The sequence below is a fragment of the Mastigoproctus giganteus genome, chromosome 6, assembly GCF_048544385.1.
Source record: "Mastigoproctus giganteus isolate SK-2022 chromosome 6, ASM4854438v1, whole genome shotgun sequence".
NCBI lineage: Eukaryota > Metazoa > Arthropoda > Arachnida > Uropygi > Thelyphonidae > Mastigoproctus > Mastigoproctus giganteus.
Window position 1 is genome coordinate 160,797,026 of NC_143580.1, and position 27,780 is coordinate 160,824,805.

Genomic DNA, 27,780 nt, shown 5'->3' on the forward strand with positions numbered 1-27,780 from the left:
CAAGCTGCACTTTGCCCATACCATGAGACAAGTGATTTCCCTCTGTAACACTGATAATTTGACTGAGGGATCTCAATTATAGTACAGTTATTCAGAAAGAAGAAAAGAGTTGGGTCGCTCTGAAAGATTGTGAATTTTCATCATACTTCCTATATTCTTTCGAAATTTTAAAAACGGTGCAGTGTAAAAATGAATGTCTCCAGTTTGTGGAGTTCTCACTTTTTTATTGTCTTTCCCACTTATCTGGCACTCTAAAACTTGGATAAAATTCACCCATATCTAAATAAACACCAAATAATATGTGAACTCTGCATATTAAGCATCCACAGAGGAAAGCATGACAGATGTCAGACCTGTGTTAATTGTGTAACTGATATTTCATAGAGAAAGCCAGAGAGAGAGAACCATTATTTGATTTTGAAGAAGTTTTACACTGGAGTTTCTCATGGATAGCTTAATTCTTGTTTGTTTTATGTCAGGAAATATTACTCTGTGCGCATTTTCTCCATTACAAATAATGTAATAAAGCATAATTCTACTAAGATAAGGTAACACTGCACTCTATAAATTTTTGTAGGCATGAATTGTTCAAGTTTATTGAAACACACTGAAAAAAAGCCTTACAGTTTGCATTTGCATACAGAAAACATTCCACTAACGAAACAATTTAAAAGCCAATTTTAACAAAGTTTTGAAATCCTTATAGATATCCTTGCCAAGTCTAGAGGAAGGAAAGAATAAGGTGATTGTCAGAACTGGTTATATGAAACTCAACTATTTTTAAATTAAAGAAATTATGTGAATTTAATGAAAAACATACATTAATTGTGTAAAATGCTGCACTATTGTTAATGAATTATGCAATAATTATGAAATTGCCACTGTCAAGTATAGAAAAATATTAAGAGCTAGTTAAAAAAAATTTTGCACTATTTTTATTTTGAATTTAAAAAATTAAATGAATTAGGTAATCCTTTTAATTTCTCAATTAAACTTATTTGTTTAAATGAATTGAAACATTCTGTGTATTGGGTGGGAAAGGCTTGTGCTATTGTAATTAAATTAATAATGTTATTAAAAATTTACTTAGAGTGCAGTGTTTAATTTGTTATTAGAATTAGTTATTTCCCACATATCTATCTCCCAAGAAATTCTGTAGTAAAATGGTTATTTTTAGCTTTCATTTTAATCTTAACCATCTCTCACTTTCCCTTTCACATTTTCATCATTTCCAAAAATTTTTATATGCATTCTCATGCATACACAGAATGGTTTTATACATTCAGTTACAGTCAATTTCTCTCCAGTAATTTGTGATTGATATGGACATTTACTCCTGTATTTGTTTTTAATGGATTTTGGGCACATATCACTTATAAACAAAATGTAAATACCCGGTTGTGATGTGTGTTTTTTTTTTTTTTTTTTTTTTTGTGCAATCAGTTGTCTTCTTCCTTTGATAACACTAAACAAAAATTTTGGGTCATATCTTGTTATGGGTGTGGAAGTAAGTTTACTTTATAGATTTTGGGGTGCTAAACATAGAAATAGTGCTTAAAATGGCAGATTCGCTCTTGTTTTCGAAAAAAGTATTTTTTATATATATATACAACGTATTTTTTATTTTTATGGCAGTAAGATGTAGCTACTGTATCAAACACAGGACCTTTTTGGTCTTTCACTTGTATTCAGCTTTGGGAGCATCCCTTTTCACCATCCAACAATAATTGGCTAACATGGCAGCACTCCATTTGCTTTTGTATCTTTGTTCCATTGCTGCAATGTCTTGATGGAAGCATGCACCACGTTCGTTGCTGACGGCACCACAGTTTGACGGGAAGAAATCCAGGTGTGAATGCGAGAAATTCATCTTCAATCACATATTGCACCCCAGTTTTTTTTTTTTTTTTTTTTTTTTATAAGTAATGAGATCTTCCACAAGCTACATGTAGTTGTCTGATTTAACATTTCCTAGAAAACCAGTTGAAACATTTCAAAAGACTTTCCACACTGATTTCTTGCTATCACTAAGGACAAATTTCAACTGTTCATCTTTGAAAAGTTGCTTTATTTGGGGACCAATGAAAACGCCTGCCTTTAGCATTAATAGAGGCATATGATGCAAGAAAGCAAGCTTATGCAGCATCAGCCAAAAAAAAAAAAAAAAACTTCCGCTTCGCCCCTCCGCTCGTTTGAAATACCTGTCCAGCTGAGCCTTAAATTTATTTAGGCTATCAGCTTCCACAACAAGGGATAGAAGTCTGTTCAACCAAACAACTACCCACTGGCTCAAGACAAATTTCCGCACATCTGTCTTTCCTCAGTTTGAATTTATGCCCTCTCAGGTGATTATTCAGAGCAACAGGCAGAATTCCATCAGCATTGAGCATGCTCAAACCATTCAAGGCTTTATACACTTCTATCAGATCACTTCGCCGGTGCCTAGTCTCCAGACACTGTAATTTGCAAAACTTAAACCTTTCTTCGTAAGAGCAACCCTTTGTTCCATTCACTGATCTTGTTGCCCTTCTCTGTACTCGTTCCAACAGCTCTACATCCTTCTTGAAATGAGGCCTCCACACCTGTATACAGTACTCAAGGTGTGGCCTAACCATTGCCTTATACAAGGGAATAATCACCTCCTTATCCCTGCTAGAAAAATTCCTGTACATCATTGATAAGACACCATGAGCTACTCTTGCACCCGTCTGCACCGCTCAGAGAACTTCATATCTGCCTGCACAATTACCCCCAGGTCCTTTTCATTCTCTACCACTGTCAGTGTAGTAACACAGAGTTGATTTGCTCTGGGGTTGCTGTTTCCCATATGTAGTACTTTTCATTTGTCAATGTTAAACTTCATTTGCCACCTCTCAGCCCATCTGCTCAACCTTTCCAGCTCCTGTTGCAGCAGCATAGCATCAGTAGTGTCCTTAACAACCCTGCCAACCTTTGTATCGTCTGCAAACTTGGACATTAAGCTTGATATGCCATCATCAATATTATTTATAAATACAGAAAACGATAATGGACCCAACACTGAACCCTGAGGGACTCCACTAATAACATTAGTCCACGATGAGCAGTGTCCATTGATTACCACTCTTTGTCTTCTCCCCCTCAACCACTCCTTTATCCATAGCAGCAATTTGCCTCCAATTCCACACTGCTCAAAGTTGTGCAGCAGTCTTCCATATGCAACAGTATAAAAAGCCTTTCTAAGATCCAAGTATATAATATCAAAGTTATTCCCTGCATCCAGTTCTTTTGTGACTGCATCATAGTAACCAATCAAATTGGTCAGGCAAGACTTCCCCTTAACGAAACCATGCTGTGTCTGAGCTATAACTGAAGTCTTGTCTAGATGATTCCTGGAGTGCCTAAATTAATTTTCCTGGAACAGAAGTTAAACTCACAGGTCTATAATTGCTTGTGTAAGCCTTTGATCCTCCTTTGTGAATTGGGGTCACATTTGCACATCTCCAGTCCGTGGGTACCTCCCCTGAATCCAAGGAGGCTCTCATAAATATGTCTAAGGGTTTGCTTACTTTCTTTGCTGCCTCCTTTAATATAACTGGATAGATCCCATCCACCCCATGTGCCTTTCTTGTGTTTATCTTCAACAATTTCTCCTCCATTTTACTCTCAGTTATTACAAGGTTATCTAGCTTACTGCCAGAGTTGAATACACCTCTGTCATTCCCCTTGCTGAATAACTCCTCATGTGTGAATGTCGATGCAAAATATTCATTTAGTTTGTTAGCTACCTGAGCAGGATCATCAACAGTTGATCCATTGATATCAAGTGGACCAATCTGATTCATCACCTTCCTTCTAGATTAAGTAAAGAACTCTTTGCTGTTTTTCTTTGCATCCCTTGCCAAAGATTTCTCATAATTTGCCTTCGCCTGCTTAACCTGCTTTGTAACTTGGTTACAGATCAACTTGTATCTATCATAGGCTTCTGTGTCATGTATCCCATGCATTTTTCTTCTCTGCCATATGTCTCATTAGTTCATCTGACATCCATTTAAGCCTAAACATTGAACAATATTTCTTAGTTGGTATGTACAGCCTAGAAGCTTACAAGATAAGTTCTTTGAATGCTTCCCATTTTGAATTTGCTGTTGGTAACATCATCAGTTGGTCCCACTGTATAGAATTTAAATACTGTCTCAGACCATCGTAGTCACCTTTATGAAAGCAATAACCCCTACCCCTGATGGTAGTTACTTCTTTGAGTAAATCCCACTTCAGCACACTGTGATCACTGCCACCTAGTGGTTCCTCTATCTGCAGATTCTTAATGCATGAAGAATCACTACTGATAATCAAATCAAGAGAACTCCCTCTAGTTGCCTCCCAAACATGCTGATGTAGAAAACAATCATCCAATAAATCCACAAAAGCCCTGCTAGTGTTGTGAGTGACCAACCCAAAAATTCCAGTCAATATCTGGGAAATTAAAATCCCCCATTATAAAACTCTCTTATTTACTGGCCCACTGTATTTCCATGTACAGTTTCTTATTATACTCATCAGAGTCATTAGGCCTATAGCACACTCCTACTCTCAATTTAATCTTCTCTGTACTAAGTCTTGGGAATTTCTCTTACAAGTATGTGAATGGACCGTTTACTTCCAAAGCCTTCACAAAATTTTTCATTAGTCACAATTTGATGTAGAATGGTTGAAGCAAAACTTTATTTGGATCTACCAGAGGTTCAAATGCTCCGTTCTTCATTCCTGGTGTTAATGATGTTCATTGAAGCCAACTCCTCTTCTCTTAGTGCATATCCTTGCAACAACTATCCTACTCACAGAGAAAGCAGCAGTGTTTAGTGTAACCCTTTTGTACTCCTAATAAAATGCCAATTACCTTTAAACCACCACATACCTGCCACTCATACTTCTGATAGTGTACACCTAAGAGGATGTTCTCGGCCCTGGAAAGATTGTGCAAAGCTAGGGTAGAATTTTTTTCAGCCTGGTCTGTACTTGTTAACAGAAGGGACTGCTTCTACAGGAATGGGATACACTTAAATAGAAAAGGTGCAAGAATGTTTGCTGATGCTATCGAGGCAGTGTTAGGTGGGTCAGAAAACTGCTAGCTTGGGAGGATACAAGGACTAATAGATTAACAGTAGCCACTGGCAGAGGTGAAAGTGATTCTTGCACTGTTTCTATTGGAATGAGCAGAAGCTTTGAAAACAAGGTGCAGGATATTTCAGAGACTGCTGGGAGTCATTGCGGTACAAGTAAACACATGGGTTGTATTATGGTAGCTAAGAATAGGAACAGGTGCATGTATCCTTGTGTATACACCAATGCTAGGAGTTTGGTAAATAAATTTGACAAATTTGAGGTATTGCTCAAAGCAATAAAGGTGGATATTGTTGGGATATCAGAGATGGCGGTGTCACACAGATATAAGGAATGCAGAACTGGAATTTGGGGAGTACAACATCTGCAGAAAGGATAGACAGGATAGGAAGGGAGGAGGGGTTATGCTATTAGTTAAGAAACACACAAAATCCAAGGAAGTGAGGCCAGTCGACATCGCTGGATAGTGCAGTGTCAAGTCAGTTTGGTGTGACATAAGCACTGGGAGATCAAAATTGAGAGTAGGAGTGTGATATAGGCCTAATAGCACACTATATAATAAGAATTTATCATAGTCTTTATTTCGAGTACGAAATGTCACTTTCACAGAATGATTAAGAAGATTCCATTGTTGTAGCCTCGAAGCCAAAAGCTCTGCCTTATTCTTTGGCAGTTCAAGATCCTGATAAGGTCATTTAGCTCACTTTCTTGATCTTATGTAGTTCAGAAGGATAATGGTTTGGACAAAGTGGTGGATTCCTTGGCTGCTGTACTTCTTTGTGTATATCAAGTTGATGTTCATCAGTATGTTCATCTTCATCAGAGTGTACAGTAAAACAGTCGGATGGTTCAGCAATAGGTAGTACTTCACCATAAGGCACGGGACGAATTGTAGATGGTATGTTTCAGCACGTCACTGTCCACTTTTCTTCATTGTCATCCCTTTTCTAATAGGAAGTACCATACAGAAATAAGTCTATGTGCATGATTTGTTGGCTTCTTCATATCATGGGCACTGCGAAAGGCACAAAAATGTCTCTTTCAATTCACCCGTGCATTGAGTTTCAATGAACAGATAGTGCAGTATATGTGTGGAGCACAGTTCTTGTCCTGGTTGCCTACTTTACACCCATAGTATAAGAAATAGTAATGTTAGTTAAAATGGAGCAAGAACATGATGAATCTTGTGAAACAAACCAAGTGCAATTCTTCTAGGTTTTTTTACATATATATATATTTTTTTTTTTTCCCCAGTCTTTGAAATTTGTTCTGCCTACACCTAATTAATACTTTGTGATGGTCATGGCACATTGCAGTGTGCTTCGAGCATCAAACAGCATGTTTTAAAGAAGGAAGGTGACATCAGTTAATCTGGTGAGTTGGTTAAGCAGAGTATGATTGAGTGCTTCTAATGTACTTTATTAGTTTGCTATCCTTCATTTAATAATGAATAACTGCACGCTAAAACCATAACTTGTTGGGTAGACAGTAAAATGCTCCACAGAGAAAAAAAAATACATGTAAACTCATCAGTAAAAGTATTAGAAGTGCAAAACTGGACTACGGTATCAATATGGATTATCAGAAACTTGTCATCTGAATATCATTTACAGAATATGACAAGATATAGTGAAGTCATTATTGCATTCACAGGTGATCTCATGACATTGACTGTGATAATGCATATGTGTATCTCCAAGGTACTGCATATGTTTGTCCTTCTGAGTTTCTTCTCTTGATCAGAGTGTTGCCAAATAGAGTTATTCTGGAACATTAAATAATTATTTGGATAGGTACAGAGAAGTGAAATGAAAAATGAAAAATTATATAACCTAATTTGTTTTTATAATGTACTCTCAGATGAATACCACAGTAGCATGAGGAATAAAGTTTTCTTTTATGAAAACCTCAAACACGAGAAGTATTAGAACCTGTAGTACTGTGCATGGGTTGTGGGTTGGAGGTTGAGAAAATGAAAGACATTAGATTGTTGACATTAGACTTGAACTTCTGTAGATTGTAATTATCAGGAAATACGTATGAGGGAAGGTTGTTCCAGAAAACAAGTTGAATAAATAAATGAGGAAGAAGAAAAGTTGATTCTGTGAGTTTGAAGTTGGATGGTAAAGGGATATTTAGTGGTAATGGCATGTGTTTGGACTGCTCTGAAAGAGAGAGCAGGAATTATAAAGCCAATTCAGAAGAACAGTGCCCATGGAAGTATCTATATAGAAAAGGCATGCAGTAGAAACAGAAAGTCAGTCAGACAGAGTGGAGAGACTCTAAGAGATGAGTCATTAATTAATCTAACTGCCCTCTTCTGAATGAAATCTAGAAGTCTGAAAGAGATTTTGGGGAACCACCCCTGATGTGGGAACAATATTCCATGGTAGGGCGGATTTGTGATTTGTACAGAGTGAACAGCCACTTGGAAGAAAAAAGTAATGCCAAGTGCAAAAGAGAAAACCCAGTTTTTTATATACAGAGGAAGCAATATTTGTAATGTGCTTATGCCAAGAGAGATTAGAGGTCAGAGTAATTCCCAATAGAGATGTCACCTTGCCTAGAAATCAGTGTGTCATCAAAGATAAGCATAGGAGCAGAAAGATTGAAATCAACTAAGTTATCTTTGCCCCACTGTAGAATTACCTGGAGATCGGCATTTAAGGAATTGGTAGTGGATATTTGAGAAGTTGAAGCTGTTTGAGCAGGGCAAGGTTTCTCAAACTGGAAGGTGGAATGCAATGTGATGTCGTCAGCAAAACTATGGATAGGATTTCCAGTCAGTGAAAGGTCATTAAAGTACAAGAGGAAAGAATGGGAAAAAGAACTGAACCTTGGGGAACACCAACATTAATGGAGAAGTTAGAAGACAGAGAGCCATCCACCATTACCTGCAGTGAGCGGTCAGAGAGAAAACTGGATACCTAATTACAAAAAACAGTTGGCAAACCATATGCTGGAAGCATATTTAGAAGATCTTTAAACCAAATACTACCAAAAGCATTTGAAATGTCAAGAACAACTGTTTCAGTTTCACTAAACGTTTCCATTGAATTTGTCCATAGATGGGTAACATAAGCCAGAATATCACCAGTGGATCGATGGAATCCATACTGCCAAGTATGGATTCCATTAGTAAACTTGCCAATCATTGATCAGATGGAAAGTTTCTAGATAGCTTAAGAGTTGGCAGTTAATTGATTTCTCCATTACTTTAGAAACAGAAGAAGTAATTACAGTGGGACAATAATTGGATGGAAAGGATTAGTCATCATTTTTAGGAACTGGCTGGATATGAGCAAATTTCCAAACAAAAGGTTTTCCTTTGGAATAAGAAAATGAAAAGGGGCTACACAGAACAGGAGTAAGATCAGGAGCACAGGTTTTGAGAACAAGTGGAGAAATACCATCTGGACCTGCATCTTTCTGACATCCTTTTGACAGAAGACTGCAGGAGACATTGAATGGAGCATACTGGGAATGGTGGGAGGTAGTTTACCAAGATCATTAATACACGAGTTGAACGAAAAATAGGATGCTAGCAGGTAAACTTTATCCTTGGCTGAAGTGGCAATAGAACCATCTTGTTTTGACAGTAGTGGGAACAGAGATGGACAAAAGTTGCAGTAAATAGCTTTAGCAGGAGACCAGAATGCTCGGCTACCATTTAGACAAGGAACTGACTTTATTGTTGGGTGGTAACGCTGCAGGGGGATTTTAAATTAAAACCCCTTTTAGTTACCAGGAAGAGGGCCAAACTACAACCCAAAATCAACATTTTTCATGATTAAATTCATCAATTAAATTAAATCAATTAAAATCAATTTAGATCAATTAAATTCATGATTTTAATGGGAATTTTAAGTTTAATTTTGATACATAAGTAGTCACCACATAATTATATATGTATGTAGTGCAGAATATTTTATATGTACAAATATTTGAATATTAAATATTTTGACCGACATTTGTGCATCTTTTCACTACTGTTTATTATTGATTAGGAAATATCCTATGGCACGATCGCAACTCACAAATACATATGCTACCTTATGGGAATGCAGCGCGGATTCACTTAGCGCTCTGTTTTTCCGGAACGAATTATCAGCGTTAAGCAGGGGTCACTTGTACATCATATTTTGCCTGAGCGTTCTAGTTTTATCAGTGAACTTCATTTTTTACTGCCTGTAGCCAACTGACTAAGCCGTATACACTCAGTAAGATTCTAAATGACAGTGACCATGTGTAAGCAGGCTTCAGTTTTTGAAAATGTCTAAACTTGTATAGACAAATTTAAAATGGGAATTTTAATATTTCCCGGATAAGTTTCATCCCTTTTACAAATTATTACTCCCTTTTATAAATAAAAGGGATAAAATATAAATAAATATATTTATAAATAAATTAATAATAAATAACTTTTCTTCCTATGTGCCAATGAAACCCTAATCAACCAACCAACTCTCCATCTCCACCTGTTTCCCTTCCATCTGTAACTGTTAGTAACTAAGGATAAAGCAATGTTTGCATTGATGAACTGTACACAGTGCGGTTGGCATTAGACAGTATTGGCAGTCTATCTAACTTATGCTTAATACATACTCTAACTATGAATGTAGTTGAAAATAAATCTCCCTTTCACCCTACCTTGAAACAAATAAGATCCCAATCAGATCATTTTGAAGAAGAGAAACATATGATTGATTTCTGCTAGATTCCAAGACAACTGAAATTCCTGGAAATGAATATGCAGACACAGCAAAGCAACTGATCACTATTGGTTAAACTTTCTTTCAGATCCCTTTCATTGATTTTAAAACTGTAGTACAGGAGCACAAGTTGACAGACACAAATAAGGCAGACTCAGAGCATAAATTGCAAGCATAGAACCCAGCTTCCAGTAGGATCTACCCACCAAAAGCACCTTTTTGTTCTTCCAAAAGCCGGTCCACTTTAGCTGTTCAGTTTACTACTTTCTACTTATATATTCTTATTTTCATAGAATGTGCTCATTATCATGTTGCCATGAATGTAGCTTTTTTTTTTTTTTTTACTTTTTAAAAGAAATCCATTTGTACAACTCATATCATTCTACAGCCCACCCCATCTAACCATAGCATGAAAAACACAAAGCACAATTTGATCTTAATACCACCAAAACTCCCACAACAAGGTCATTTGAAGTTTTGTATCTTTCATTAACAATAACTTATATTTTCTGTATTAAAAAATGTTAGCCATTCATAACAATGAATGGCTAACATGGAAAAAAAGAAGTTTTTTTATATTTATTTTTAATTATTTTTGACTAAAACTTCGGAATATACTGTTATGATTAATAGAATTAAAATTGAAATATTCATTTTTTATTAATTACATATGATTTTACTTGAATTAAATGCAATTCATTTTATTTTGATATATATATATTAAAAAGAACATCTATCCCAAATAGTTCTCCTAAGACAATGATACATAAAAAATTAATTAATACGTATTTTACCTACAATTGACATATAATTTCAGTTTATCAAAAGCAAGAAGAACGGAGGCAACAGGAAAGGAATAATATTAGAGAAAGAAAACGGAAACTGGAAAAGATAGAAAAAGTAAGATAATTAGTATATTCTGGTGAAATAATTGTAAAATAAATTTTATAAAAAAAAATCTCCCCAAATATCATATCCTAATCTTTAAAAAAATAAAAAAATAAAGCTTTAAGCCTGACACAGAATATTGCTGACAGTAGTTAAGTTAAAAGTCCTTTGAATAGGACAACTAAACAAATTCTGCACTTCAGTATGCCTTGGCTTACACCACAGGTGTGCAGTTAGTTTTATGTGGGGAGAGGGAAATAGGAGAATGTTGTGATTACCATGGGCCAGAGAACTTCTGGAATGAATTCTGCAGTTTCAAAATTACCAGGAATTACTGATGCTAACAGTGTATAATATAATGTACCATAAATAGACAAAAGCTATTTTCTTATAAATCATTTAAAATGAAATAGTTACAGCTCAGCTAAGTAATAAGTAACCCAGAGCTATGAAAATTCACTGCCTTGCAGTGAATTTTCATAGCTCTGGGCTCTATAAGTGAATTACTTCATGGAACTTTACATTTTTTTTGCAAAAATGAAAACTCTGTGCATAAATTCTTTCAAATGTTTTTTATTCTTATTTTGACTTTTTTGCCAACAGTAGAGTAAAATTACTGTTAAATATAAAATTAGAATTTAAAAAAACATAAAATGAAAAACATTTTATTCATAAAACAGCGTATAACACCAAGATCATATTTAGCATAGAAATCTTTGTTTGCATGTGTTAATTAAACAGTGCATCTAGCGATTCTAAGCAATACTAAAGCAGTAACTTGGTAGTCTTGTATATATCTTAATTTTTGTTGTTATTTTGGATTTATTTATATTGTTAATATAATGTAACTGCTTCTCTCAGTAAAGTAACTTTACTGGTTAAAGAAGGAGTAATACCTTCTCTTGGCATCATTCCTTCCCTTTACCCACTAGCATCTCCAGCTGCTCACTAGGTGGTATTGTTGCTTCCACACCATGTTAGGACCAGAAACCTGGAAAGTTATAGGATCATTTGGATCAAGAGAACCCAGCCCAATGGACTAAAGTCATGAGGAATCAAACTCTCCTGCAAAGAGGCAGAAAATGGTCTATTCAACTGCTTTACATTTCTATTACGCAAAAAACAATTTGAAAAACTTTAACATTTGACATTCCTCTTTGCCGACTTGAACTTTAGAAACAAATAAGTTACACTTTCAGTTAATAATGGACACTCATATAACACTTGGATATTCTCTATGTGCTTCACCCCTTCAGGATTATAGACTTGATCCTGATGAACTTCTTCACTTATTTTGTTCTGTGCTAGTAAACTTAAGAAAAGCAATGGATCTAATTTTCAGTAGTAAGTTAAACTTCTTAGAACACATTCAGTGTCTACAGACTACTTGCCAAAAAAAAAATTGTGTGCCAAGTACGCATAGTGAAAGTTAAGTGAAACTTCCTTAAGGCCAACATTTATCACTTGAACAAGGATCTGGTATTGACCATATGAATGCATCAGATGATATTTAAAACCATTTGACTTCGATAGAGCCAGAATCACTTAGTTCTTGAGAGAGCCACGACAGTTGTTACAAGCTGACATTTGACTTACATCCTTATTTGGAAATGCTGTTTGAAGAAGAGCATGATGTCGAGCTACTACAATCTTCACAACATTCTTGAACCAAGGTCGATCACACATGGAACAGACTGAACCGAAATCATTATTAGCATTAGCTGGGGCATATGATGCAAGAAAGCAAGCTTATACAGCATCACCAAAAAAAATCTTCCCATTTTGCCCATCTGGTCACTCCAAATGTTTGTCTAGTTCAGCCTTAAATTTATTTAAGCTATCAACTTCCACAATAACAGACGGAAATCTATTCCAGCAGTCAACTACCCACTGGCTAAATGCAAATTTCCGTACGTTTTTCTACAACTGTCTTTCCTCAGTTTGAACCTATGCCACCTAAGGTTCTGAATCTGAGCAAGCGGAAGTATCCCATCAGCATTCAGCCTGCTCAAACCATTCAAGGCCTTATACGCCTCAATCAGATCGCATTGCAGTCTCCACATTCTGCAACTTGCAGAGCAGAACTTAAGCTTCTTGGTGAGAGCACCCTTTGTTCCTCTTACCAATCTTGTTGCCCTTCTCTGTACTCGTTCTAGCATCTCTACATCCTTCCTAAAATGAGGCCTCCAGACCTGTACGCAGTACTCAAGGTGTGGCCTGACCATTGCTTTATACAAAGTAATAATCACCGCCTCGTCTCTGTTAGCAAAATTCCTATATATCATTGACAAAACTCCATGACCTGCTCTGGCAGCCCGTCTATGTATGCTGATGATCTTGCTATATCATGCCATTCACCAACCGTTAACAGCATAAAGAGGCAGTTGCAACTTTCCATAAATAAGTTAAGAGACATGTACCATACAAAATGGTTATTGCCTGTCAATACAAAAGACATTTGCAATTAATTTCTGTAAAAAGCATAGATTACATCCAGAGCCTGAACTTAAATTAAAAAACCAACCAATCCCCCTCTTCCCAGCAATATCCACTTTTTAGGCTTGATATTAGATACTAAACTCAATTTTGCTATGCACATAACTTATCTAAGAACTCTCTGCTTGAAAAAACTCAATATACTCAGAGCCATCTCTGCATACTATGATAGATATACATTGCATTTATATCATTCACTTATCAGGTCACATCTAGATTATGGTGTAATAGCCTATTACTCAGCTAGGAAAACTGTACTTACAAGACTGAATACCATACAGCAGTGGTCTCAAACTGGCAGCCCGCGGGCCACATCCGGTCCCCGAAGCAATTTTACATGGCCCACGAATACATTTCAATTATGTATTTGTTGTAAATACGGTGCTTATATTCACTCTCATTTTGTTAAAAAAAAATTCCGGCACGTCAGCTGCTTTCAGATCGTGCATTCGGCCCGCATGCAATTTGAGTTTGAGACCACTGCCATACAGCACAGTGCTCTTCACACTGTTCTTGAGGCTTTTCGAACATCCTCAGTCCAAAGTCTCTATATGGAGCCAAACGAACCACCACTCCACCTCAGAAGGAATATGTTACTCCTCACCTATGCAGCCAGACTTGAAAGCCTTCCAGATCATCCAAATCAACTGCTGCTTTTCAATCCTGAAAGGATAACGTTCTATAACAATAAACCCACTGAAAATAGACCAACTGGTATTAGACTACAAGAGTTGATGCATTGCTATGCACCACTCTTGTAGCATTGCTGGAATATTCCTTTTGAAAACACACTGAAAGAAACCAAAATATCTGATCTGCCTTGGTGCTCAAACCCACCTTACTGTGACACCTATTTCCAACAATGGGAGAAACAGTCCCTGGAAAACCATTACATCAAACAACTGCACAAAGGACATGCTGCTAGCAATGCACAGAGCTGCTTAATATATACTGATGGCTCAAAATCAGATGCTGCCATGGGTGCTGCAGCAGTCTTTCCCTCATTCACAGTATCTGTATCTCTCCCGGCTGAATGTAGCAGTTATACTGTAAAACTGTATGCAATCCACCTAACTATAGACAATATCAACATCTGTCTCAACACTAATAGTTTAATATACACAGACTCCATGAGTGCGCTATCCTCAATAAGTAACAATTTCTCAACCACACATCCCATAGTAAAAGAAATCTGAACTTGTCTAATTCATTTGAGGAATAGGTACTGTAATATATACTGGCATCACAGGTAACGAAACAGCAGACCAGGCAGCCAAGCACCCAAACAGCAACACACCTCCATCTTACCAAGTACCCTATATAGATTTTCCAAAACGTATCCGACGTATCTGTAGGGACCAGTGGTTAAATATTTGGAAGACACATGCAAACAATAAATTATTTGAAAGTAAACACGAACCACAAATATGAAGCTCCAGCTTGAGGAAAAACAGGCATGAAGAAGTAATGCTGCCAAGGCTGCACTTAGGACGCACACACACACACACACACACATACACATCTGACCCACCCGTTCCTGCTCATGGGCGATGACCCTCCTATATGCATGCGTTGTTCGTCACAACTTACAGTTCGACATTTCTGTTAGACTGTTCATATTATTCCTATACCAGAAATACTACCTTCCTCTCTCTGACACAAATGCAAGAACCTTTATCACTAACCCAGCTATTAAGGAAACAATGCCAATCTGGAAGAGCTTTTTGCTTATCTTAAACAAATTAGACTTTATGATTATATCTAATATCAAATAAGACAAACTCTGGTACCATTCCAAATATTTGAATAGGCACAATTTGGCCTAAGTTTCCCCTTGTGCTGCTAAACCTCTACACCACCACCAAATTTGCTCTCCTGGCTGTCTTATGTAGAACATTAAAGTGAGCAAAAATGCACTAACCCACATGAGTACCCTGTGTTATTTCTGTTTTCTTTATTTCAACTTTTTTTTTTTTTTTTTTTTGTAAACAACAATGCATGACATCCTTTCTTCAACTATAAGTTAGACTTAGAATGGCAAAAAGGTGATAATTAGCCGCAGTACGTTATAGGAGCACTAGACCTTGGATTGGAAATGGATGATTGGAAACTTTATTTTGAATGGACAGGAGGGTGCGTATCTGGTGGAAACCGTACGAAGCTATGCACCCATCGTGTCAACAAGGAATTGTTCGGGCAGGTCTAGGGCATGCTCAACTGGCGCACATTGGGACCTCTGGTACGTCCAGGCACGTCTCTGAATGGTCAAGGTTACGTGTCCATCCTTGCAGGCCATCTGCATCCCTTCATGATCATTGTGCACCCACAGGGCAGTGGACTCTTCCGTCAGACAATGTGCACAGAGCCGTGGTGACTAGAACATTTTTCGAAGAGCATTCCACATATTTTACTACCATAGAATGGCCCCACATTCACCAGATATGAATCCTGTAGAGTATCTTTGGGATGCTGTAGAAAGGTCCGTTCAAGCTTTGGATCCTCCACCCACAAATGCGATGGAATTATGGACAGCGTTGCAGTAAGCATGGATGGAAATACCTGTGGAATGCTTTCTTGAACTAGTGGACTTAAGCCTAGCCATGTGACTGCCCTTATTCATGCAAAAGGTGAGCCTACCCCTTACTAGGTAGGTATCCCATGATTTCTGTCCACTCAGTGTCTGTAATCAAGTCACAAAGGAGGTTAGGCAGGCCAAGGCAGATTATGAGAAATCTTTGGCAAAGGATGCAAAGAAAAACAGCAAAGATTTCTTTACTTATGTAAACTCTATAAGGAAGGGAGATGGATCAGATTGGTCCACTTGTTATTGATGGTTTGGCTGATCATGATCCTGCTGAGGTAGCTGATAAAGTGAATGAGTATTTTACATCTACATTTGCACATGAGGCATTCTGTATGGAAGTGGAGGATAGAAGATAATCAAATTCTAGCAAGGAGCTAATTGATTTTGTAATAACTGAGAGCAAAGTGAAGATGCTACTGTTGAAGTTCAACATAAAAGAAAGGCACTGGGGGTGGATGGGATCTATCCAATTATATTAAAGGAGACAGCAAAGGAAGTAAGCAAATCCTTAGCCATAATTATTAGAGCTTTCCTGGACTCAGGGGAGGTCCTCATGGATTGGAGATGTGCAAAGTATCCCCTATTCACAAAGGGTGACACAAATAATTACAGACCTGTTAGTTTAACTTCTGTTCTGGGGAAAATAATGGAGTCACTGGTTAAAGAAGTAATGCAAGATCATCTAGAAAAGACTTCAGTTATAGTTCAGACACAGCATGAGTTTGTTATCCAATCATAGTATCCCATTTGATTAGATACTACAATGTGGTCACAAAGGAACTGGATGCAAAAAGTAATTTCGATGTCATGTACTTGATTTTAGGAAAGCTTTTGATATTGTCGCACATGGAAGACTACCTACTGTACAAATTGAAGCAGTATGGCATTAAGGGCAAGTTGCTGCTATGGCTAAAGGGATGGTTGAGTGGGAAAAGACAGAGTGGTAATCAATGGACACTGCTCTTTGTGGACAAATGTTATTAGTGGAATCCCTCCAGTGTTCGGTGTTGGGCCCATCATTGTTTTGTATATTTATCTATGATTCATCTGTGATATTGATGAAGGTATATCAGGCTTAATGTCCAAGTTTGCTGATGATACAAAGGTTGGCAGAATTGTTAACGATACCAATGACTGTACACGACTGCAACAGGATCTGGAAAAGTTGAGTAGATGTTCTGAGAGGTGGCAACTGAAGTGCAACATTGACAAATGTGAAGTACTGCATATGGGTAGCAGTAACCCCAGAGGAATGTACCAATTGTGCAGTACTATACTCAAGATAGTGGAGAATAAAGAAGACCTAGGGACAATTGTGCAGTCAGTATGAAGTTTTTTGAGTAGTGCAGACAGGCTGCCAGAGTAGTTCATGGTGTCTTGACATGATATACAGCAATTTTTCTAGCAGGGATAAGGAGATTATCCCCTTGTATAATGCAATGATCAGACCACACCTTGCATTCTGCATACAGGTTTGGAGACCTCATTTTAGGAAAGATGTAGAGCTGCTGGAATGAGTACAGAAAAGGGAAACGAGATTAGTGAACGGAACAAAGGGTTGTTGTTAATTAAGTCCTGCCAATTGCAATGTTTGGAGACTAGGAACCTACGAGATGATCTGATTGAGGTATATAAGACCTTGAATGGTTTTATCAAGCTCATTGCCAGTGGGATTCTTCGTCTTTTTCACATTACTCACTTGAGAGGACAAATTCAAATTGAAGAAAGACAGTTGTAGAATAGATGTGTGAAAATTTCCCTTTAGTTAGCTTGTGGTTGATGATTGAAACAAACTTCCATCTGTTGTAATAGAGGTTGACAACCTAAATTAGTTCAAGGCAGAACTAGACAAACATTTGGAGTAGATGGGTGAAATGGGAAGTGGTTTTTTTTTTTTTTTTTTGGGCTGATGCTATATAAGCTTGCTTTCTTGCAGCATATTCCTCTGCTAATGCTAATCTCTTAGATGGAATAAAACTCTTAGCCGCCTCTATAATTATCTCACTGATCATTTTGCATTTACATTTTTTAAGATTTGGTTGCTACCACTGAAAAAAGTTTAAAAAAATGTCTGAGCCCATTATACTCACCTTTGTGAAAACAAAATCTCACATCAGTATGCAGTGATCACTGCCACCTAAAGGTCCCTTACTTGAAATTCATTAATGCTGATTACTAGAGCAAGAATATTGCTTTTTCTTGTTGTTGCTTCTATAGTGTATTGGTGTAGAAAGGAGTCATCTGGCTACCCAAGGAATGGTCTGCTACTGAGTGAGCTGCCAACCCATGAGTTCCAGTTGATATCTGGAAAGTTAAAATCCCTCTTGATAAGATACTCTAATTTGCTTGCTCATTCTGTTTATCAGTATAGTTGTTCATTGTACTCATTTGTGTTTTCCACTGTTTATGTCACACCAGACTGACATTATTACTCTTTCAACGCTTGACTACTGATTGTAGTATAGAGTCTGTATGCTTTTTAACCAAAAGTATCTCTCCTCCATAACCCATCCCATCATCATATCCTTTCTGTACACGTTATGGATACCATATTCGAATTCTGCAAATTACACAAATGTGGTATCAGAATATGGTATCCATATTCTGATACCACATTTGTCACACCTATAGTGTAAGCAATTGATGAATTAACTAATATTTCAAACTAATTAAATTTATTTACTATATTTCTAGCTTTAGTGTGTAAGCAAGTAAATGTGCATGTGTTTGCGTTTTTAGTAACTCTTTCACGGCCCTTATAATTTCTGGTCCCATATGGATTCATCTTATTAGGTCTTGTAATCTCTGCCCTCTTGCTTTTCATGCTATTATATATCAAAATAAAAGCAGTGGAAGAACCATTTCCACCTCTGCTTATAGCTGTCATTATATTATTATGACAGCTGTAAGCAGATGGCAGCCAAAACAAATGTTTTTCCTATCCTCCTAACACTACTATGATAGCATTGGAAAATATTCTTGTACCTCTTCCAGTATCTGATCTATATAAAAACAGTTCTATCTGTTACCAAACAGTGGCCATGCTGCGAAACATTTTACCCCAGGAACCTTCGTGCAGTCCTTCCAAGGCCAAATTGATTGACAAAGCCCCTATCGTATACTCTCTCCAGTAATGACTATTTGCTGTGTGATTACAACAGCCAAGAAAAAGAGGTAGTGCAGAAATTTTGATGATTATCATTAAAGAAATACTGAGTGCCATTTTAGTGGGATTTGGGTATACCCTTTAGAAATACATTTTCTTTCTTTCACATTTAGATTTCTTCCATTCAAATCTAGATGCTGTCACTGATTAATGTGGCAGTTTCATCAAGAGGTATCTGATATGGAAGAGTATTGCCATGGAACATGGAATCCATGCTGGCCAACTATTGTTAAACATTAATTGAAGAAGTCATAGATGTCAGTTATAAAAATTTTTTAAACGAATTAAAGTATTTTATATTTATTTATTAAAATTAAATTTTATTTGTATTTAAATTCTTCATTTCCTTTCCCTTAAAAAGAGTGATTGATATAAGATATAAAATTTTCAATCCCAAATTTAAATTAGCACAAAAATTTATTAGAATCACTTCTATTCTCTTCAGTGGACAGAATAAAAAAAGTTTTTTATTCATTGTTATGTTAATTACAAGTAGAATAGAAGTTTATACACAAAGCATTGATATTTCATAAGTAACATTTCTTTATATTTTTTTTTTTTTTAGAAAATTACTGGCAAAAGAAAACGAACTGAAGAAAACGTTACAATACCTGCAATACCAGTATCTGTAACGCCAACGCCTAGTATAGGACAGGATGCAGAATCTGTTCTTAGTATAGATTCTGTCCCACCAAGCCCATATAGTGAAGTAAGCCTATTACGAGATAAAAGCCTGTTATAATCCAGTTTTTATATAATTAGTCTTGTTTATACTTTTATTATACTTTTATAATACGTTTATACTACAAGTATACTTTTATTTATCCTTTTGGCAGACATATTGGGTCATTTTAACATTCATTGGGATGGGCCCAGTATGTTTTTTCTTTTCTTTTTAACTTTAACTATGACTTCAACTGTGACTATATAACTGTTAACCCAGCTGTGACTCACAGCAACATTCAAGAAGGGTCTCCTCCCAGTTTCTCTATTAAAAATTAAAAATTTTCAAAATAGTTCCAGTTCTATTCCAAAAATAAATATATTTTTTATTGATTTGCAACATTATGAGTCTATGGTCTGATGAAATTGTAGCTCATGTGATGTGTAACATGTAACAGACAAGATTGAGTGGTCTATGTCTTCACAAAGTGTGTGGGGATTTGTGCTATCATTAGCATTGACTTCCTGAAGATATCCAGTAGAAAATTAAATGTGTTTAATGAAATGATTTTTATCAAAATGCTATTGTGGTTTTATTTAATTCAGCTTGGATTTTGCATAAAATTCAACAGCTCTGAAATGATCAGTACTGCTGATAGTAAGAAAGGTCATGGTAGGAGAAAACAGCAAGAGTAGTAGGGAAGCAGTTGGTGTCAAGTCAATGTGTAAAATGTCTCTCTCTCAACAATTTCATTTAAAAATTACATTGACTTGCAAAAGACTAGAAAATGTTTCCATATAAAATTTAAATGTAACAAAACCGTTGAGCAGCATATGGATGTATAAGCCACAGGAAATTATAATTCAGCTACTATTCTCAAATATGCATAATGTGACACATTTTTTCAAGTCTGGAAATTATTATATCACTTTTGCAATCGATACAGTGAATACTGTATTGTTTTGGAAAATATAGTCATTACCTGACTGTCCTTGAACAAGGCATAGTTGTTGGTTTCAGTGAAACATTTTTTGAACAGGAAATATTTGAATTAATACAATGGGTTTTATATATATTCAGTGGCATACAGTTGTCAAATTAAACTAGAAACTATATCTTTCATGATCAACGTCAGTCAGTTTTGACTGGAGCAATGAACTGTTTTCAAAGATGGCTACAAATTACCTGGATGCCTGTGGTTCACATATCAGAAATTTCTGATTTACAGTTTTGCAACACTGCTTTGCTTTGGGACACCCAGTTCAGTTCAGTACGTTATGTATTTATTACCTTATGTATTTTGTCTACGCATGTTTAAAGTAAAAGATAGCTAGCTACAGGAGGAGTGAGAAGCATTTGTCTTTTGATGATGTAGTAGAATGGGTGGATACATTACAATAAGTGGCTGATTCCCACACCAAACATTCCACATGAAGAGAGCATGGAGATATTTAAACTGGAGATATTTAAACTGGAGATATTTTTTTGATTTTTTTTTTTTTTTTTTTTTTCTTAGAATGCCTTGTAAACATATTACAAGCCTATGTGCATCAGTGATATTGGTTTTCTGGAGGAATGTTGAGCCACTAGTGTCAAAAGATAATTAATAGAGTCTGGCAGTCCATCCATTTAGAAGTAAGATACAGCATGAGGTACCAGTGGAGCTGTGGGCAAAATTTAAGATGGGAAGTTAGTTACGTGATGAAATTTATCTGTGCATATGTCCCAGTTTAAGGCTGAAAATGTGATGAAATAGAAAGTTCTTTAATATCTTAGAAACAGCAATAGAAAATATGACAAAGAAAAAATGGTATTGGTTGGAGATTTAAATAATAAGAATGAAAATAGCAATTATAGAAGGATGATGTCAGAATCAGTTGTGGATGCATGAGATACTCGTACCGGGAGAGACTTCAATTCCATAAACTGCAATGTTTGAAGACTTGCATCTTCATGGGGATCTGCTATGAAGTGTTAAATCTTTATATAAATTACATGCCCCATAATTATATTTTCTGCAACCCTTAAAATCGTTGAGGAAAATATGATTATGAGGTGGGGAGCATGCTTTCTCTTTCTAGGATGATGTATATACTGTTGTTTGTATGTATTTAGTTCCCTAACTTATTTTCCTTAGTTGTCTCAACAAAGGTAGTAGCAACATAATAGGACTGAATTCCCTCAATTTTGCCACAATACTTCAGCTGCCTTGCAAGAGAATTCAAATCAAATCCTTGCAGTCAAACTTATAATCAGTATAAGACTGCATAACTGTAACTTTATCTGTCTTATCTGAGTGAAATAGAGACAAAAAGTTCCATCTAGCAGTAGATGGGACTTCTTGAATTACAATAAACTTTCAAATTTTAGTGCATTCAAACCCAACCGGTTTCTTGACACTTCAGCTGACTATCTTGTTTCACTTCCTCATCCAGTTAGACTAAAAACATACAACTGTCCAAACAAGCTTTGAAATGGGCATATTTAAACTACACTGCTTTAATCCTTTAATATCTAAATACCTTTGGGCTTTAATATCTCCAAAACTCATGTGTCTACATAACTATTTGTTTCCATTCCAACTAATGGAAACAAAAAGTTTTCATATATTTTTACCCGACAAGGTATTTATTTTCCTTACCGTAACTATTGCCTAATCCTTCTTATTTAAACCATGCAATTGGGATGGTGCTAAACATGATGAGCTACACTTGTTCATGCTTGTGAAACCCAGGGCCGAATTTCCCATGAGGCACTGTGCCTAGGGCCTACGACAGTTTTAGGGCAAAGAAGGAAAGAGAAAAAAAAAAGTAACAAAATAGGGAGGAGAAAGGTTTTCAGATTAAAAAATAATGCAACTATAAATCTTCAACATTATTCTTGAAATTAAAAGGAAACAAAATCTACAATATCGTCAATATCTAGGTTACTTGTAACACATGTAGCATTTCTTAATATCACAAACGTTTCTTGCTTCGGTTATTAAAGATTTTGCATGTCGTAGCAAAATCTTTAATAACTTCCTCGAAGTCCATATGACTCGAAATATCGTTCTCGATACATAGAAGTGCCAACGACAATAAGCGATCTTTGCTCGTAGTAAAACAACCCTTCTAAGTACACAGTCGAAGTGGGTAGTCCTTTAGGCACCTCAGATCACAACTTGATGATTGTCTCTTCTCCAATGGAGCCTTTATCTCATGGCTATTCCCAACCTAGTGTTGTTTGGCATTACAAGAATGTAAAATGGAATGACCTTGAGTGCTGTGTACAGGTCTGGAGGCCTCATTTTAGAAAGGATGTAGATTGTTTGTACAGAGAAGGGCAACAAGGTTGATGAGGAGAACGAAGGGGTCCTCTTAGCAAGAGAGGCTAAAGTTCTGCAAATTGCAGCGGCTGGAAACTAGGCACCTGCGAGGGGATCTGATTGAGGTGTATAAGGCCTTGAATGGGTTGAGCACACCGAATTCTGATGAGATTCTTCCGCTTGCTCAGATTACAAATCTAAGGGAGCATAAATTCAAATTGAGGAAAGACAGCTGTAGAATAGATGTGCAGAAATTTGCAGAGGAATTTGTTTAAATAAATTCAAGGAGGAACTAGACAAATGTTTAGAGGGAATGGTTGTGTGATTTTTTTTTTTTTTTTTTTTGGCTGATGCCGCTATTACTATTACCTGCAAGATTTCTTTTCCTTGGTCAGATTACTGTTTGCTCAGATCGTGTCAGTGAAATTATTCTTGTAGGAATGGAATCCTTTATTCCACACTTCACTTTAAAATCTCGTCCTTCATCTTAACCTTGGTTTAGATGAAGGACAAGATTTTAAAGTGAAAGGAAGAGAAGAAGAAAAGAATGCTGCATAACGTAATTGGTTTGTTTCCAATTCTTCAGTTTCATTTTCTGCCTACATCAAAGCTTGCAACAATTTTAAAGCGGTTACTAATCAGCCCAAACTAGATTTTGAACACCCTAAGAGTAGAAAACTTGCTTCTTGCCCTAATGGCAGCCGAGCATTCCGGTCTCTTGCCAAAGCTATTGGCCTCAACTTTTGCCCATCTCTGCTCCCACCTCTGTCCAAACCAGATGGTTCTATTGTCACTTCAGCCAAGGATAAAGCTGACCTGCTAGCATCCCATTTTTCTTCCAACTCGTGTATTAGTGATCTTGGTAAAACACCTCTCACCATTTTTACGCTACTCCATTCAATGCCTCCTGTGGTCTTCCGTCAAAAGAATGTTAGAAGGATTTTGACGAATCTTGATGCTAAAAAGCTCCAGGTCCTGGTGGTATTTCTCTGCTTGTTCTCAAAACCTGCACTCCTGAATTTCTCCTATTCATTGCTGCCTTTTTTCTCTTTATTCCAAAGGTGCTTTTCTTTCTGCTTGGAAATTTGCTCATATCCAGCCAGTTCCTAAAAAAGGCTGACAAATCCCTCCCATCCAGTTATCATCCCATTGCAATTACTTATACTCTTTCTAAAATAATGGAGAAATCAATTAACCACCAGCTCTTAAACTATCTAGGTTTCCGTCTGATCAACGATCTCCAGTATGGATTCCACCAGTATCGATCCACTTGTGATATTCTTGCTTATGTTACCCATTTATGGGTAACATAATGGAAAAATTCAATGGAAAAGTTCGGTGAAACACAAGCAGTTACTCTTGACATCTCAAAGGCTTTCAATCATGTTTGGCATAAAGGTCTTCTAAACAAGCTTTCATCTTATGGTTTGCCAACTGTTTTTTGTAATTAGTTATCCAGTTTTCTCTCTGACTGCTCACTGAGGGTGATGGTAGATGGCTCTCTGTCTACTAGCTTCTCCACTAATGCTGGTGTCCCCCAAGGTTTAGTTCTTTCCCCCCACTCTTTTCCTCTTGTATGTTAATGACCTTCCAGTGACTGGAAATCCTATCCATAGTTTTGCTGATGACAGCACATTACATTCCTCTTTCCAGTTTGAGAAACCTTGCCCTGCTCAATCAATTTCAACTTCTTGAATATCTGCTACCAATCCCTTAAATGCCAATCTCTCCAGGTAATTCTCCAGTGGGTCAAACACAACTTAGTTGATTTCAATTCTTCTATCTCTTTTGGCACAAGCACATTACAAATATGGCTTCCTCTGCTTCTAAAAAACTTGGTTTTCTCTTTCGCTCTTGGCGTTACATTTCCATCAAACAGCTGTTCACTCTGTACAAATCTCAAATCCGCCCCATGGAAAATTGTCCAACATCTGGGGCAGTGCCCTCAAAACCTGTCTCAGGCTTCTAGATTCCATTCAGAAGAGGGCAGTTAGGTTAATTAATGACTCATCTCTAACAGAGTCTCTCCACTCTGTCTCATAGACCTACTGTTTCTGCTGCATGCCTTTTCTACAGATACTTCCATGGACACTGTTCTTCTGAATTGGCTTCTATAATTCCCACTCTCTCTCTTTTAAAACAGTCCGATCACATGCTGACACCAGCCAACATCCATTTACTCTTCCACTTCAAACTCACAGAACCAACTTTTCATCTTCCTCGTTTATTCGTTCAACTGCCGTTTTCTGGAACAACCTACCTTCCTTCATCATATTTCCTGAAAATTACAGTCTACAAAAGTTAAGTCAAATGTCAACAAATATCTTCTTTTATCTTCTCAACCTCCAACCCATGCACGGTATTAAGTAATATAGGTCCTAATACCTCTCATGTTTGGGGTTTCCATAAAAAAAAAAAAAAAAAAAAAAGTTGAGCTTTACACAGTTCTTTATCTGCTTAAGTTTCGAAAATATGTGCTCTCCTTCAGCATTCGATCCAATTATGCATAGATAAATTCTTAAAGCTATGTGTACATTTGGGAAAATAGTAATCAGTTTATCTTTTTTTTTTTGTGGCGAAAACAATAGGAATTCATCAACGAAGTCTACTTCTAAGTCAGAAGAGTAGGTGTTGACTAATGCTGTGATTTTGGATTGAATTTCTTCTTTCGACATAGATTTATCTATAAGAAAACTGAAGGTATCATGCAATGTATGCAGCAAGTCGTTTTGTCATTTCTGTGACTAGTACATCTACAATATAATAAAAAAACTTGAATTCGAAATGTGTCTTTTGCACTTTTTTCTGGTGGTACCAATTCCTCTGCTGTTTCATCAAACAGTTTCTTCCTTTTCTGCTTTCTGTCTTCATATTGTCAGTAATCAGAATTAGGGACGAATTCTTTTGCCATTTTTTCAAAATCATAAAATTTTTCTTTGTCATGAACATCAATCAGATTACCCACAAGAGCATCATATAATTTCCCAGTTATGTAGAACTCAGTTCCAGGTTCTTGAATTGCTTTATTCGCTCTACGTTTTTTTTTTTTTTTTTTTTTTTTTTTTTTAGATCTTCCCAAATGACAGTCATTAATGCTATTTCTAACCTGTTCAGTTTATTTATCAAAGCTTTTGCTTCATGAACGACTGTCAGTTTTTGTTCTTCACATTCTGAGATATCAATATGTGCTGCACAAATTTTACTGTAATTTTTTTTCAGTGATCTTGCAGCATCATAACACGATGATCATCTTGTGTCTGATAGATTTTTGACTGAGATTGTATTCTCCATCGTACTCAATTTAGACCATTATTGTGGTGAGGCTGCAGAGAATGTGTAGAGCGACTGTAAAATGCCAAAAAAATTAACAGCAGCCAAACAGCTTCCTGCGGATGTGGTTCCTACTAAATTAAGACTGTGTGAAGCACATGGAATCCATACGGCTAGTTTGTTGTCTTCCTTGAATCTGGCTTGGACTCCAGAATCCATACCACTCATATTAGCAGCATTGTCATATGACTGAGATGTGTAATTTTCTACATCTATTCCATGTTTATCAAGAACAGATGCTACAATGTCAAAAAGATATTTTACATCATGCTTTTCAATGGAAACAAACATCAAGAAACGCTTATGTACTTCACCATCTTTTTGATACATAACGAGTAATGACTGACAACTGATCTATGTGACTTATATCAGGTGTTGAGCCTTCATTTTACCCAAAGCTTTTTCTTTTTTCATAACCAGATTCGTGTTTTTGCATATATCCATCAGACATTTTAAATCACATGAAACACAGTTAACACAATAAATTATTCTAGGATCAGAATATGAAAAATTGAAAATACATCTCATCAGTCTTCAGGTGCCTCCGTAACCAGGTGGGAAGGAGCAGCAGTGCGTAGCACATGCTTCTTGATTAGACCAGGGTTCAAGCCCGTCACTACCAAATACGGAGGATGCGGAAAGGTCAGAGAATGACCACCGCATATCCCGGAGCAATATTGCCTTAGTTGCTAATGCTCCTAAAAACCAAACAACAAACAACAACAAAAAATCATCAGTCTTCTTTTAAAATTCACACTTTTTTGTTAAAATGTCACACCACAAACTTATTCGGCTATTTAAAAAAATATAATAATAATAAATGTTTTTGTTTATGCTCCGGGACAGCCACCTACAGCTGAGTTTACAACATTATTATCATTAGCCATCTGGTGCAAGGAAGCCTGAGGCTTTTGCTGCACCAGCCAAAAAAAAAAAAAGAAAAAGAAAATTCTGTGTTACCCTGGGAGAGAAAGAACAAGAGTGTCAGAGGGAATCACCAGGGCAAAGAAGAATGATGTCCAGCTCAGGACCCTGAGTGTGCCAAGCCCATACTCACCAGAAGTGAGTCCCTGGGGTTCAATATAAATCAATCAATACAAATGTTAATCATATTTAGTAGTCACATACTTGAAATCCAGTCCACTCAAAGAGTGTGCACTACCGTGGTCACCGTCCTGACAACTCGGCTACTGCTCTCTTTACGTAATAACTCGCATGTATGTATTTGTGAGTACAACTGTTTTGAACAGGAGAATGCACATTTGACTCTCTACAAAACAAGTCAGTTTAACAAGATAAGCATGAGACAACAGTCATAGACGACGATGATGATGATTATTATTATTATTGTTGCTCTTATATTATTTCTCCCTGATTGGGGGATTCCACTCCGTAATGGGTACTGCTACCCAAATACACAGGGTGGTTGTAATGTCTGGTGTTACTGTTTGTCGCGGAACTCTCTGACTATCCTACAGGTGTTCAGGATTGCAGCTTTCTGGAGTTCCTTGTAGGTGTTCTCTGGGAGAC

The 27,780-nt window shown here is 36.7% G+C and overlaps 1 protein-coding gene across 1 annotated transcript in view; it reads left to right on the top strand.

Annotated features, from left to right (window-relative positions):
* Ino80 (chromatin-remodeling ATPase INO80) overlaps positions 1–27,780 on the top strand; it is a 672,466-nt gene that overhangs the window by 623,909 nt on the left and 20,777 nt on the right. Inside the window, exons 34-35 of the mRNA XM_090376565.1 lie at positions 10,633–10,715; positions 19,515–19,658. Of these exons, the coding sequence (XP_090232691.1) occupies positions 10,633–10,715; positions 19,515–19,658 (227 nt within the window). The remainder of the gene's footprint in view (positions 1–10,632; positions 10,716–19,514; positions 19,659–27,780) is intronic.